Genomic DNA, 14,301 nt, shown 5'->3' on the forward strand with positions numbered 1-14,301 from the left:
TCTTAGTGCCCACTGGGCGAAAAGAGTTACAAAAAAAAAAAAAAAAAAAAAAAGCAGGGGTCAGGGGTTAACGTGGGAAAGGGGGATCACATGACCGTCAAATGTCGACGATAACAGTGCTGAGTTGGCACTTACGTGTCAATTTTCCCATCATATTCTTATCACAAACGGTGATAACGATCTAATTTATCACCCGGAGCGTTCTTCCGTCGGATTTGTTTCAATTTCCGACAAAGTTTAATGTCCAACAAATGCGTAAATTCGCGGATCTTACACTTATTATACCATCAATAAACAGGAGGGCAAGCTTTATAAAAACTTTTTATTTCTTTGAGTATGCATTTCCCTTATTGTTGTCCCTTTTCGACTCTTGTGTTACAACTATACAGGGAAAATTACATACAGGTTAGCATAACTTTATTGTAATGTTACAAAATTGTAAAAGATCATTAGGAAACTTACACGGACTATGAGAAATGCAGGAGTTGTGACATTAGATAAAATGGCGATTATTGATTAACAGGTATAAGCTAAAATAATGATTAAATTGGAAATGATTTACAAAAGGGAAAAACAAACAACATAGATGTAAAAAGTTTTGAACTTACAGTAAACTTGACGGCCTGGTACGTAGTGTGGGGGAAAAACACCCCAATGACACTGTGCTGAGTTAAGATTATAAAATTTGGGAAACCGTGATCTTGGTTACGGTGAGAACAATAGAAAAAACCATTTGGAATAACCAGTATGATAAAGTGAAGGTAGTGCACCGTTAAAATAAAAGGGACATAAGAAGATTGTTTTAATTTACAGTAGAGTTTTACACGATAGGATAGTCCACAAATTGTAAGTGGGAGAGTTAACAGGATACACCAGAAAGACATCAACTTGAGGCGGGGGGGTAGTGGGTGAGATGGACTTAAGGGAAGGGAGGGTCGAAAAAAGGTTTTTAGAGGGGCTAGGGGAAATGTAGAAGAGTGAAGGAGGAAGTGGAAGTGAGACGTATGAGCACCCTACTGGGTACTGTTTGGAATCGATGTACAGAGTTAACGAGAACCATTATACTGTCTTTGTTTTTAAGTATCTCAAGATGTTCATACCATCTCCTTTTTTGCGTAGAAGCACTTCTTGCAAAGTTAGCCGGCAAGTAGAATCATAATCGACTATTTTTGCATTATATTGCAAGTGAAATAGTTATTTGTTAGCGAATAAATGGTTATATATATATATTACAATGTATATCTCAAAGTATTGTTTCTAGGAACAGAACATCAGTTTATGGAATAAACCTATAATAAATAAAAATTTGTTTTAGAATTCACGTAATTCGTAAAAGCGGGAATCTACTATAGACTATTCTACTAAATAGTCGCACAATTTCTTCAATTATTTAAAAAAAAAATTGCTTATTTGAGTAATTAGTAAATTTATAATTACAGATTTCAGACGGAAAAATCAATATTGTTATTCATTTGGCAAGAACAATCATCATTATTGTGTATTGTACAGGTGTATTGTTAATTATTTATTACTTATTGTGAAATTTTGCCGCCCCTAAAAGTGCCGCCCCTGCCGCCCCCACTACGCTACGCCACTGATCCGACCCCACTCCTTGACCTTTAACCATCAAAATTTAATAGCATCGATGCCCCTAAAACACAAACTATCTCGTAAAATTTGAGAAATTTTCGACAAAATTCACAGGGGTTATTAATTAAACTTCAAAGTGGGTAAACAAAATTGTTTCACACGTATATACACACACACAAACATCCATACACACAGAAAAATGTGAAGATCTTGGGCGTCATTTTTGCAGATGACCAACAAAAACATGTCGGTCGTAAAGCGAGAACGTACAGTACAGTACATTAGTGCAATTTATAAATTATATTAATTTAAAAAAAATGAATGGAAACAGATTTCCTTTTTTGCAACGCATTACAGAAATATTAGTCCAACTATTTTATAGAATTAAAATATAAAAAAAAATACATGTCTTCGGCTTTACTTTACATACGTATCATTCTACACCTTCAAATTCCTTTAAAGTGAAAATAAGCATTGCTGGTAATTTGATATTTGTAATTCATATAGTTTTTATGCGGCATAAATAATTCTTATGCGATTTTCAAGGACACTTTCATCATTTTCTTGGATGTAAAGGAAGTTCTTCGTCACCAATCTCTAATATCGGTTGTTTACATTATTTCCTCCGTTCTCTTGTTAAGAGACAGACTATTGTTTCGTCACGTGCCGAAAACACGTAACTTCTATCTGTAAACCTTTCTCTTCTTAACTGTAATTTTATACTTTTCTGTGTAAAAGCTTTTACTTCAAAATAACTTTACTCCTCCGCCTTACGACGTAAAAGGAATACGGGTCGTAAATCGAAGTCTGATTTCTCACAGTCGTAAAGTTAACTCTTATTAAAATATATTAGAATAAAATTTATCTTAAATAATGCGGAAATAATTATGAGATTGTTAAAAGTTTCTATTTTCCTCCAACTGTGAAGAAAGTATACGTAAATCATTTCCTGTATGTATATAGCCTATATATATGCTTACTCGGTTATCTTAGAATAAATTTAAGGAATAACCGGGTTTATTTACATTATATAAGTTACTGTACATCTCGTATATGAATTAAACATCAATTGTAAATATAACTACTTAATAAGAATGATTTATAATGATAGATATCTCTGCAACACCTACAACACCTATTGGTTTCTGGACGATCGTCGTAAAGCGAGTCGTCGTATTTTCCGTGGGTTTAATGTTAAATCGAATTTATAATCTCGGTAATAATGCACACGAGGAGGCAACAATTACACTTTATTTTATTCAAGAAATAAAATTAGCTAAATATATCCGGTCATGCTCGGGTTATATTAAGAAAACATTGAACAAGTTCGAAATCACACGTACTGTACTTGTTCAATGTAGAATTTTTGGGAATTGGTTTGGGGCCTCCTGTTGGTGGAGGGCCCCACGCAACTGGCCTTTTTTTTTGCCCATCGGATAACGTGCCATTGAAAAAGAAAGATGAAAGTTTAAAGAAAAGAAGACGAAATCCAACGACACCCGCACAAACAAAGTTTCTCCCTTATTTGTTAAATGGGTACGATTTATATTATAATGTTTAAATACGTCCGAATAATTGCAGAATTAACGAACTACGTTCGCGTGTTTAAATATGGTATCGAGATAATTACACTAAATTGGCAGTTTGGCGAAGTTATAATTTAATACAGTGTTTCTCAACCTTTTTGGCCCCCTTTTGCATTTAAAAATTTCAAAGGACCCCGAAGAATGAGTATGTGTAGAAAAACATCCCAGAGGTAGTGGGTCAATTTAAATTCAGGAGGAGTTAATTTCTTTTGTTTAATTAATCTATCCCATGTTGAAATTCCTCTCCGTTGCGTGTCGCTTTGCGTTGAATTTTTGTCAATGTTAAGATTAACGAAATTTTTTTAAAAATTATTTCTTTATTTTTCACAAACAAAATAAATATTTTGAAAAATATAACAACAAAAAAAAATTATATTTTGGAAGAAAATCTAGTCTCGAAACGTTCCAATTCAGCACAATACAGACCTCAGAAAAACAAGCAAAACTTACCACTCACGATGGGAAAAAGTCTCGTTCAAATACTGGCGCGTCCTTAAGGACCCTCCCAGTGTTGCCTGCTAAAAACACATATCAACTAAAATAATATCGGAGTATCCCAAGACATAGTCAAATATTGCAGCGCCACAGCACAAGCGGAAATTTGAATTTGCCGACTGAAACGCTTTCGGTTGATCGGTTTCCGGATAACGACGCTCTACTGTTTTTCTCACTAGACTTACCTACAGACGCAACGCTGCTAGCGAACACCGTTCCAAATGACAACATTGTTCTATCATAGTTTAGGCAGAGAGTGGCACTCGGGGATTCCCCAATAGCGCACAAATTTATGAATATTATATTTAGGCTCGTATTTAAATATTTATACTGTTTTTATTATTTATATGCGCAATTTATTTAAGTAAAAATTATTTTATTTATTTTTGATAGTCAATTTATAAAATATTTGGAAAAAATTGATCTGGCATCATTTTGTCAGAGACTCCCCCCCCGGTGGGGGGCCGCGACCCCCACTTTGAGAATCACTGATTTAATAAACTCGACAGGATATTGTATCCATAACCGAATGGAATAACGTATCTGTAATAACTGAGAGTGAAATTCCCTATTGTTTCGAAATTACCAGTTTTAATCTAATTAAAGACAATGTGGTGGTGTTATGTAAGTTCATTGTGTATAAATTTCAAGCATTATCGATTGACGAGGAATTTAAAAAAAAAAAAAAAAAAAATAGTTAAAGAGACAGGAGAAAAATAAAACAAATCCCCGCTGTACGACCTAATTAGTTCTGTAAATCACCGTCGTAAATCGAAGTCTGATTTCCTATTGTTTTGGTATTATAAATTGAAGTTACGTTGTTGGTAATGTGGTTTGAAGTAGGCTATATGTCACACGGAGATGATCAATTGAAATATTTCATTCTGTCTTGAGGAACGGTGTCGACTCTTATTTATGGTCTGAAAGATGAAGAAAAATATGAATTTTTGGTTAATGTTACCTATGGTTCCAAGATGGCGGATTGTCTGATTCCGGCAAGGAAACAGTGGGGACGCACGTTCTAACCTAACCTAACCTATTCTAATAAATTTGTTGGTAATAATTATGATAATCTATTAGAATAGGTTAGGTTAGGTTAGGTTAGAACGTGCGTCCCCACTGTTTCTCTTCTTCTATTTGCTGGAATCAGAGACGAGCCGCCATCTTGGAACCATAGGTAACATTAAACGAATTTTTTAAATAAAAAAATAGGATTAATAATATAGAAATACTAGATTTATACATCGATAATTTGTTTTCGGATCAATTTTCCTTTGTGTTTTGTTAAATGACGAGCACGTTAGTCATTGAAATGGAATTTACTAGTGTTAATTAAATCTGAAATTCTTCCGATACCTTTGCGTAAATTAACGAGTTATTAATTTAATAATTGAACTCGTTTTTAATAAATTAAAAGATCAAATTAAATATTAAAAAAAAAAAAAATTAAAAATAAAGGCTAATTTATTCATAAATAGCAAACAGCGTTTATGTAGTAAAACACACGAGATACGCGTTTTTAAGTCGTTTAACTAATTATTAAATTGTTTTCATTTAATTTACTTAGAAGAAAATTAAAATTCTTCTCCAAGAAGTTCAAAGATCTGTTAATTTTTAAATATTGTTTCGTGGTCCATCAAGGTTACGGATTTTTTCATGCTGTTTATTTAAATAATTTGTTCTAATTCTGTAGTTGTATTCCATTGCAAGGTTCCAGCTTATATAGAAAATGTATCATCATCATCATTATGTTGACATTTAAACTCAGAATAGTTGATTTAAGCACCCTAAAATAAATAAGTAGCTTGTGATTATGTATTTTAATACATAAACAACGCATTCTACTTTAAAAAATCACAAGTTTCAGGCCCGTTTTAACCATTAGGCATACCAGGGACTGGAAAACGTAGGCCCGCTGCCACGGAGAAAGAAAAAAACTATTATTGTTTTACATAAATAAGTCTATGTATTGGTGTCTATATCTCGTACCAGGATCAGGCTGTCGGCTGTAGCGGGATGAAAGGTTGTAGTGCCGGAGGGGCCTCCCAAAAAATCCCGAAAGGAACCTGGCCGCGGGTAATACGGCCTTGACAAGTAGATGGGATTCGAACCCACGCCCGAATGTAATTATCTAATTCATATTATAATTACCAAGCTTGCGTATCGGGATTCTATAGCTGATGTTATCGTTCGTCTCTCTTTGTATAACTCCTTTAAATAACCTTTACCTTTTTAAAAAAGGATCGTTTTCTGTATAGTTTATGAATAAATTCTGCATTCCCGAAACTGCAAAGCGTGCAGATTTGTTGCAAACCTTGCAAAACAACAGCTTTGGTTTACATTTTGTTTTTAACTTTCCCTTTATGTAGGGCAGTAAACAATATAACGTTACGTCTGTGACGTTATATTGTTTAATAACGTAACTTTATATTATGTAGGCCTAACTCTACACAAATATACAAAGTTGGTACCATAAAAAGTTATTTACAAACCTTTTATTTCATGATTTACATTGTAAAATTTCCCTTAAATGTTTGCAGAGTGTCGGGTATCTCTAGCCTCAAATCCTTTGATAACAGTTTAGAGTTCAAAGTTCCAAACAATATATACGCCTAGTTTATAAAAATTAAATTAAAAAGTGTAGCCCCCCAAAAAAACAACAAATTAAGGGAATTATTATTAGATACTAACTAATTTCTTCAATAAAACTACTGTTAAAGTAACAGGAAGGTGAAGGTCAATACTGCCAAAATCGAGTATCTCTTTTATCACTCTTCTTGACCCTTTCTGGATTTATATATATATATATATATATATAGGACCACTTCTCTATCCTCTTGAGTATATCTATAGCTTTAGGAACCTTTCTTGAATGTATCCATTCTTTAGTTCCTAGAAAATCATAAGATTTGAATACAAAATACTCGTACACCTACGTATTTGTATACCGAATACGCCTCGCGTATTCGATTAATTTAACCTCAGTTATGAGGTAATGCGATCAATTTTTTAAATGCTAATTTCGATTACTGTATAAAACAAAGTGTTTTAAATTATATTCCTTAACACTTTCTTCGACTCCAATTGTTAAACGCCGGTTAAATTCTGCGGAATATACGCCCGTGTACACAATTGTAACGGGAATATAATCCTGTGTTGGAAAGAATATCAGCAGATTTGCCTGTTAAATACTTCTAAAATGAGGAAATAGTTGTAGATTTTCCTCATTTATTGTTTACTTATGTGACATCTCCGATAACAGAGGATTAAATATCGTTTCTACGAACAAATCGCTTGCGTTAGTCGAACGCGAGCGACCGGTTGATATCGACCCACGTTTTCTTTTCGCGATTTGAGAGGGGTAATCTTAGTTACGATTCTAATATATGGTCCAACCTGGCGTTACGCGCGATAATCTCGAGAAGAAATTTCCGTTACGCGTCACTTAAAAGAAACTTGGACTTTTTCGTCTCCGATTTCTCTAACGGTTCATCAAGCATTTCTGTAGGCAGGAAACGTATTTATAAGCCATTCCGTAACGTTTTATTACAATCGTAACCGAGTTAAAGAGTATTTATAGGAGTTGTTACTTCCTCCTTCCCGTACGAGACCGAAACTAGAAGGTCGAGTAAACTTAGAGCTGCGCAAGGTCGACTAATGTTAGAATCGACTCTTTCCTAATTATGTGGTGAGGATGGCGGGGCGGAAGCCGGGGATAAACGATAGCGCGCGCTCCGGACGTCTCTTCCGGTCACGTGACGGCCGAGGAGGAGGAAGCGCCGGCGTCGAACGTAGAGACAAGGCGCGACGTTCGCGAAGACGGAAAGAGTGAGGAGTCATGAATACAGAACACGGGAATGTCACGCGACCTCTCCCGAAAGGTCAGTAAGGTTGTCTTTATTCCAAATTTCCACCAGTTTCTACGCCCTTCCGCCTTTTCTATCCTCCCGAAAGTCACTTCTGTTCGTTACTTTAAGTGGCCTAAGTGGTCCAGAAGGACGCGAGCCGCGTTTAACGTGTAAATAAAGTAACCTTCTCCGGACGTGACGTAGTTCGTGACGGGCTCTTAATAAGTAAGGTGCAAGAATGCAAACTCGTGACGACACGCCTGCAAAACACTTGCCTCTCGCGTGTAGCACGTGCAAAAATTCGCTCCGAATAACCCTCCAAAAAGGAACACACACCAAATAATTGTCACATTCGCGTTTAAAGAGGCAAAAATTGGAATTCAAAAAGTGGTTCCTCGCCTCTTCATTCGTGCAGTTGAAGTGACTTCGACTGCACGGATGAGGAGGAGGCGAGGAACCACTCCCGCATCCACAAACCTCAACGGACAATTTCGTTAATATAATTTACGTAGCCCCTTCTAACCGGAAATCACTCCTAGACGAATTTCTCTTACCGGAAGTGATAAGCCGACTTTCAAATTGTCATTGAAAGGTATAAAGGTTTAACAACCGATAAGTTATCTCTTGGTCGAGATAAAAATCCTGTGTATTACGAGCGGGCCAACGACATTTTCGTAACCTGCAAAGCGAGAACAGGTTGCAAATTTACACGAAATGAACAAATCACTAATTAGCAACCGAATATTAGAACAGAAATAGGACCGTTGAAGCGTAGACGATTGTCGAAACGTACCGCATCTTTGCCTATTTAAGTGATCCTGACTCAAGATTTACTGACTCATTCCACTTCTAAGGATAGTAAAGGTGCACCCTTGCATAAATTACACGTATTACATTCCCAGCTTATATAATATAGTAGAGTGCATTTATGTATTACACGGTACACAATTGTTACTGTTATTAAAAATAGAAATCCGGATGCCATGCCCCAATTTTCCTCGTTATATTCGTCGATCGTTATCAAAAAAAAAAAAAAAAAAAAGGCTAATTACGAAGGTGGTGAGACGTTGCTCCTTCCTCTAATTCATTACCTAAATTAATTTTACCCCAAAAAATGTATCGTTTCAATAATAATTTGGATAATTCAGAGACCGCCGCCATATTTAATCGCGGCGCAGCATCACGCTGAATTTTTAGCGAGATTTCCCCCCAATTTTAGAGGAAAACCTCTAGTTTTTCTCGATTGTCATCGTCTAAGTCGCGTGTTAAATTGCAGACAGTTGAAAGGAGGGTGCTTTTTTATAAAAAAAATAAGCGTGACTAATATCGAATTTCGTACACGGTAGTTGCGTGTAATTAGATAAATTCGAACAAATTCGATATAATTAGTGTCTGGATTATTCAAATTTATTTAATTAGGCGACATCTGCCTTCTGGAAATAACCTTTAGAAGTGTATATCTGACGTTAAGTTATCCTTAATCATCGTTTTAAGGAGCCTTCTCCTTAAGAATCATTTATCTAAGGATAAGCCATCCTTGAGCTGGAGTTACGTCGAGCTTTCTCCGTTAACTCGTAGGCGACGAAGCAATTTTTCTGTTTTAAATTCTGTTAAGAGCCGCTGTTGTGTAATTATCCATAATTATCTTCGTCCTTTGTTCGTTATCTTGACGCTGGAAGCGAGCGAAAATTGCAGGAAGAAGGTCGAAAAATAAACATTTTCTAAACAATTAAAACCGAGAAAAACTGCGACTTTATTTTAAATTACCCGGGCAATTTTTTTTTTTCCTTTAAATTTCGGGGATCGTCCAATTCGGCAAGACGATTTTAGCCGTTGATCGCGGCGACAAAGTCGCAAACTTGAAGCGACGCGTCTCGCCTCCAGCCGTAACCAACGCACTAATTTATTTATTTCATAATCGGTTAATGTACGGTGGCACGAAATTAATTATTCGCGGTATTCGGTAGGCGCGACCTCGGCTCTCCTCCTTCCATTCCGTTAATTGATTAACGACAATTTGGGCTGTTGACCTTCCGGCTTTCTAAACGTTGTCGCGTCGCGAAGCAGAGCCGCCGCCGTTAGACCATTCGCGTTATGTTCCACCGACGCTCGCGCGAAAGCGATGCGTAACTAATTATAACCAAAATGGCGGCGTACACCGGTTTATATATGCCGATAAACCGTAATTTTATCCTAATAAAATTAATATTTCTAGATCTACTCGCGCGTCGGTCCGAAGCTACGCGCAGTGGCGTAGCGCACTGGTCTTGAATCATTTTGTCACAGTTACGCGCGTGCTAATTTAAGAGTAACGTAGCATCTAGCGTAACGCTACGTGTGTTCGCAAATCGCACGCGCCTTGTACGTATGTATGTATGCATGCATGCTCAATATTGTGATGCATGTGTTTGTGTGAGGGTGAGTGACGTGTCTGTGATATTTATTAATATCATATGAAGTATGTGGATGGCGATGGATGATCGAACGCCACTCAATAAAAAAATGTCTACGGAAACGTAATACTGCGCGTAATGAAATCCATAAACACTTCTCATCCCCCTACAAGTTGGCTTCTTTGCGTGCATTTTAGGTTATGCGTGTTGCCTGCCTTTACTTGTTGAGAGTCAAAAGCGAAACCGGAAGAACAATTCGACACGTGCCCTGTAAACGTGCCCCCCCTTAAATATAACATACACAGAGTAATTTTAAATTAAGGAGCATAAATTGTTATAAGTAACTAATTTTGGTATTTTACGCGTCATTTTAAGGTCGTCGGGAATGGCTATTGTTGCTGCTACTGATCCTGCACCCGGTCGTCGTAGCAAAAGGCGAGTTGGAAGACACCTGCGACGTTTTCTCCACTTCCATCTATTGTAAGTGCGAATTTCGTCGTTCCGACGAAGGCAGGAGCCTCAACTGCTACGTCGGAGGACCTCTGACCCCTCGAGATGGCATCTGGGAGGAGATAGCCTTTCGTAACGCCACTTACCTCGGTTTGGTCTGCAAGTTGGGGTCCGAACTTGACTTCGTGCCGGTTGCGGCTCTCGGGGCCCTTCCCGATTTGCGCGCGCTCAGATTTCGACAAGCCCGTTTGGGATCCTTGTCTTCGGGCACCTTTTCCAACAATCGACTGGTCGACATCGACCTGAGTAGCAACGAAATAGAAGGATTGGAGCCTGCAGCTTTCGTGAACATGGAGAAGCTCGAGAGGTTATCTCTGACGGATAACTTGATAACGAAGATCGAAAAGGGTTCCTTCGTCCGATTGCCCAAATTAAGGGATCTCTTCCTCGACGAAAACCAGATAGTGACCATCCAAAGCGGTTCCTTCGAAGGATTATCCGGTCTAGTGGATCTGATCCTGTCCGGAAACAACCTGACCCGATTGGAGGAGGGTACATTTAAGGGCCTAACTCATCTGGACTTTTTGGACCTGTTCCGTAACCAAATTACAGAACTGCCAGAGAACGCCTTCCTTCCTCTGAGCAACTTGAGCCGATTGGATCTGTCGAGAAACAGGATTTCCTCCATCCATCCTTCATCTTTTCGTGGTCTGACCCGTCTCACGGTTCTGCTGCTCAACTATAATAAATTACAGACGTTGCCGGATCGATTGTTTATGTCCGTCCCCCAATTACGACAGATAGGTCTCGATTTCAACTTACTTCACGGGCTGTCTCCTTACCTTCTTTCTTACCTGGATCGACGACTAGAAAGAGACTTCATCTTCCGTTTCAAAGGTAAGAAAGGTTCCTAGTATTCGCGTTATAATAACGCGACACTGGCGTGTGACATTCTAGCTGTCACTAAGCCGCAGACAGACTTACAAACACGTAACATGGATTTAAGGTTATATACATTTTCTAATAATAGGGGGATAAATTACATACACTCGTTGTTATTTGCGTGGGCCTTAATGGATTTGGAAGAATAAATCGAGATTTGTATGGGAGGAGCGTGAAGAGCAGGACACAACCCACAACAGAAAGTAGCCAATAGGAGTCCTTCAAAACCTATCGATCGACAATTTAGTTGTTCCCCTCTGAAGATTTTCCACCCACAAAACAGAGTAAGCCTTTCTTTAGGGAACTTTCTTTAATGTATAAAAATGCAATCCGTTACACTACGCATTCCAGCGGAAGAACGTACACAATATAAGTGAGAGGTCAAACAGTGGCGTAGCGAACATAACTGGCGCCCCTCTCCCCCTCCAGAAACACATTGTTTGTCTTGTGACCATTTGGGAGCCCCTCTGCGAGTGGCGCCCGTAGCGAGGGGGTGCCCTTGCACTCCCTCGCTACGCCACTGAGGTCAAACGCTATATAATGTAGTTGATTATTGCATAATGGTTTGGTCAATTGTTTATAGTCTTTAAAACTATTTAATGAACAAATATTTCGTACAATTGTGCAAAATGAAAGGGCAAATTCCAGAGATTGTGGCGAAGCAGGAAGGTAGCTTAAGATTGCAAAGTGTTATTGATTTTAACCTAATGTTGCAAAATATTTAAACATATTAAGCTGTATGGCTCAACAGATAACAGGTGAAAACGACGACTACTTGTTAGTGTTTAAAATCATTAGCCTATCGTCAGGATCAAGTGTCAGGTATTGGGAAGACGCACGTGTAAAGAAAATCGATTCGTAGACAGAAAAATTCAGAATCCTCTCTTTGCATTATGAATTACGGAAGAGATCCTTGAACCTTAAACAATTTTGTTTCTGATTTGTAAGCTGTAGGTCAGAGGTTAAGGAAACGTTATAAGGAATCGAGCAATGCTACAATTTCATACGACACAAGCTGACGTTATCCCCCGGAAATTATGCTTTCGTATTCTTTCTCCATTGCAATTTTTCGTTTGTTGCATTCCATAAATAATTAAGATAGTTTTTAAAACGGCACAAGCAAGTTTTGTTCATTGGCCGAAAGCGAAAATACCAAAATTTCCGTAAATTTGCCACTCGCTCGACTATTTACATTGAACCCGGAACTATAAATTTATTAAATTCGTGTTAATAGTTTACAATACTTTCTATTGAATACGCAGACCACGTGGATTGGGACAAATGTTATCAAAATTAATTGCATTAATAAATATTTTAAGTTTTTGGCTTAAAAAAAATTATTTTTGCAGTGTTTTTTTTATAATAAAGGACGATTCAAATAGGATTTTACAACGTTGAAAGCGTTTGATTAACGATGCGTAAATGCCTTAAACGTTAACGTGTATGGGCGGGTAGTAGATATTTCGAGGCGGAGCTAACGTTTTTACCATTGCCGATGAGACATTCCGATTGGTAGAGACGAAGACGTTAGGCGTGACCCTGGAAGCGGTCGGTATCGACCCCAGGGAATCGTTATTTTCTACAAAAACGCGTGCGTGGATTAATAACGATTTAATTATATTAGCATAAAACAAAAGGGGGTCAATAAAAGGTGGAGGAAGCTAAAGGTGTCGACAGTCAAAAAACTACTTGGAAACCCTTGCGGTAGGCGGAACGAATCTCCCGAGGCGTTGCCGTCTCCGATACATGAATTGGGGCGTGATTCTTCCGGGCAAAAGATTTCCTCATTGGTCATGTGCTTTCCGGGTTTCGGTTCGGTTTCCACTCTTCCGAATCAATCGATTAAGTTAGAAACTAAATATCCCTTTAATCTAGAATTATCGAATTAAAAGTGAATTCCCAAAACTTCTAAATTTCTTCTCGGGATATTTTCTTTAGTTAAAACGGCATTTTATTTTTAGCCAATCACCGTCTTGCTTGTGACGTAGTACTGTCGGTCGAAAACGAAATACGACATTGTTTTCCGAAATCCCGTAATGCATAGCGTAGTACACTAATTTTTTCAGGTATAATTTAGCATATCGTGAAATTCGCTTGTTCTTAAGTTAAACCTGCGTAAACCGGACTAGTACGGTACGAATATTTTTCCGCTTTATTCGGGTTCCGCTTTGAACAGGTTTTACTGTGTACAGTACTATTTTATATTGACTAACAGGTATTTTTAGCCAAAGTAGCGCCGGGTATAACCAAATTTTACAAAATCGCAAGTTGGGCTCGTCCGTTGATCACTCGAGATCGACAGAGAAACGCCATTTTAAGGGAAGGTCACTTGTCGCCCCTTAAATCGCTGCTTCACCTAGCGTTGCTTTGTTTTTTCTCCCCTCCTCTATTGCAAATAACACCATACCAGCGCTTTCTGTATATAAAATCTGATTTTATTTTCCAGAAAACCCTCTTAGGTGCGACTGCGGGCTTTGGTGGACCGCCACCCACTACTTGAACAGTTCGCAGAGTTTGCTGTGGAAGAAGCAACTCAGACACGTCAAATGCACTTTCTCCGACTCGACCGCAGGAGGAGGAGACACCCAGCGCGTGATGAAGCTAGCCCCGGAGGAGGTGGGATGCGGAAACGACACAGCGGATTATTTGGAGCCGCCGGATTTCGCGGAAGCGGAAACGGTCCTGCGTGATCAAAATCGAGAGAGATCCACCAACAGAGAGGTTCGAGGCCCAAATAGGATAGAGACGAACGACGAGCAGGACACTCGTTCGCGCGCTTCTTCCTCTACCCGCATCGAACAGTTGTTGGCAGCTTCCGCTTCCGTTTTAGTTCTCCTCAATAGGAACCTTTTCTAGTGTTCCATCCATATCGATGACGATTTAGTTGTATATTTTGTAATCGAGTCGGTTGCAACTCGAATTTTTATGTAAATTATTCTTCAGTTTAATAAATCTCGTTTTTTGTTCTATGTCTTTTCGCGTTTCAACGCTTCGCAC

General features: G+C 38.2%; 1 protein-coding gene across 1 annotated transcript; it reads left to right on the forward strand.

Moving 5' to 3' along the window:
• The first annotated feature begins 7,283 nt into the window (after nt 1-7,283).
• LOC136970681 (leucine-rich repeat-containing protein 15-like) lies at nt 7,284-14,277 on the forward strand. The gene is made up of 3 exons (XM_067265147.1): nt 7,284-7,552; nt 10,288-11,259; nt 13,751-14,277. The coding sequence occupies exons 1-3, from the start codon at nt 7,510-7,512 to the stop codon at nt 14,158-14,160; spliced, it is 1,425 nt and encodes a 474-aa protein (XP_067121248.1). The 5' UTR covers nt 7,284-7,509; the 3' UTR covers nt 14,161-14,277.
• The last annotated feature ends 24 nt before the right edge of the window (nt 14,278-14,301 follow it).

The sequence above is a fragment of the Centruroides vittatus genome, unplaced genomic scaffold (assembly GCF_030686945.1).
Source record: "Centruroides vittatus isolate TY-2023 unplaced genomic scaffold, ASM3068694v2 contig_2104, whole genome shotgun sequence".
Lineage (NCBI taxonomy): Eukaryota > Metazoa > Arthropoda > Arachnida > Scorpiones > Buthidae > Centruroides > Centruroides vittatus.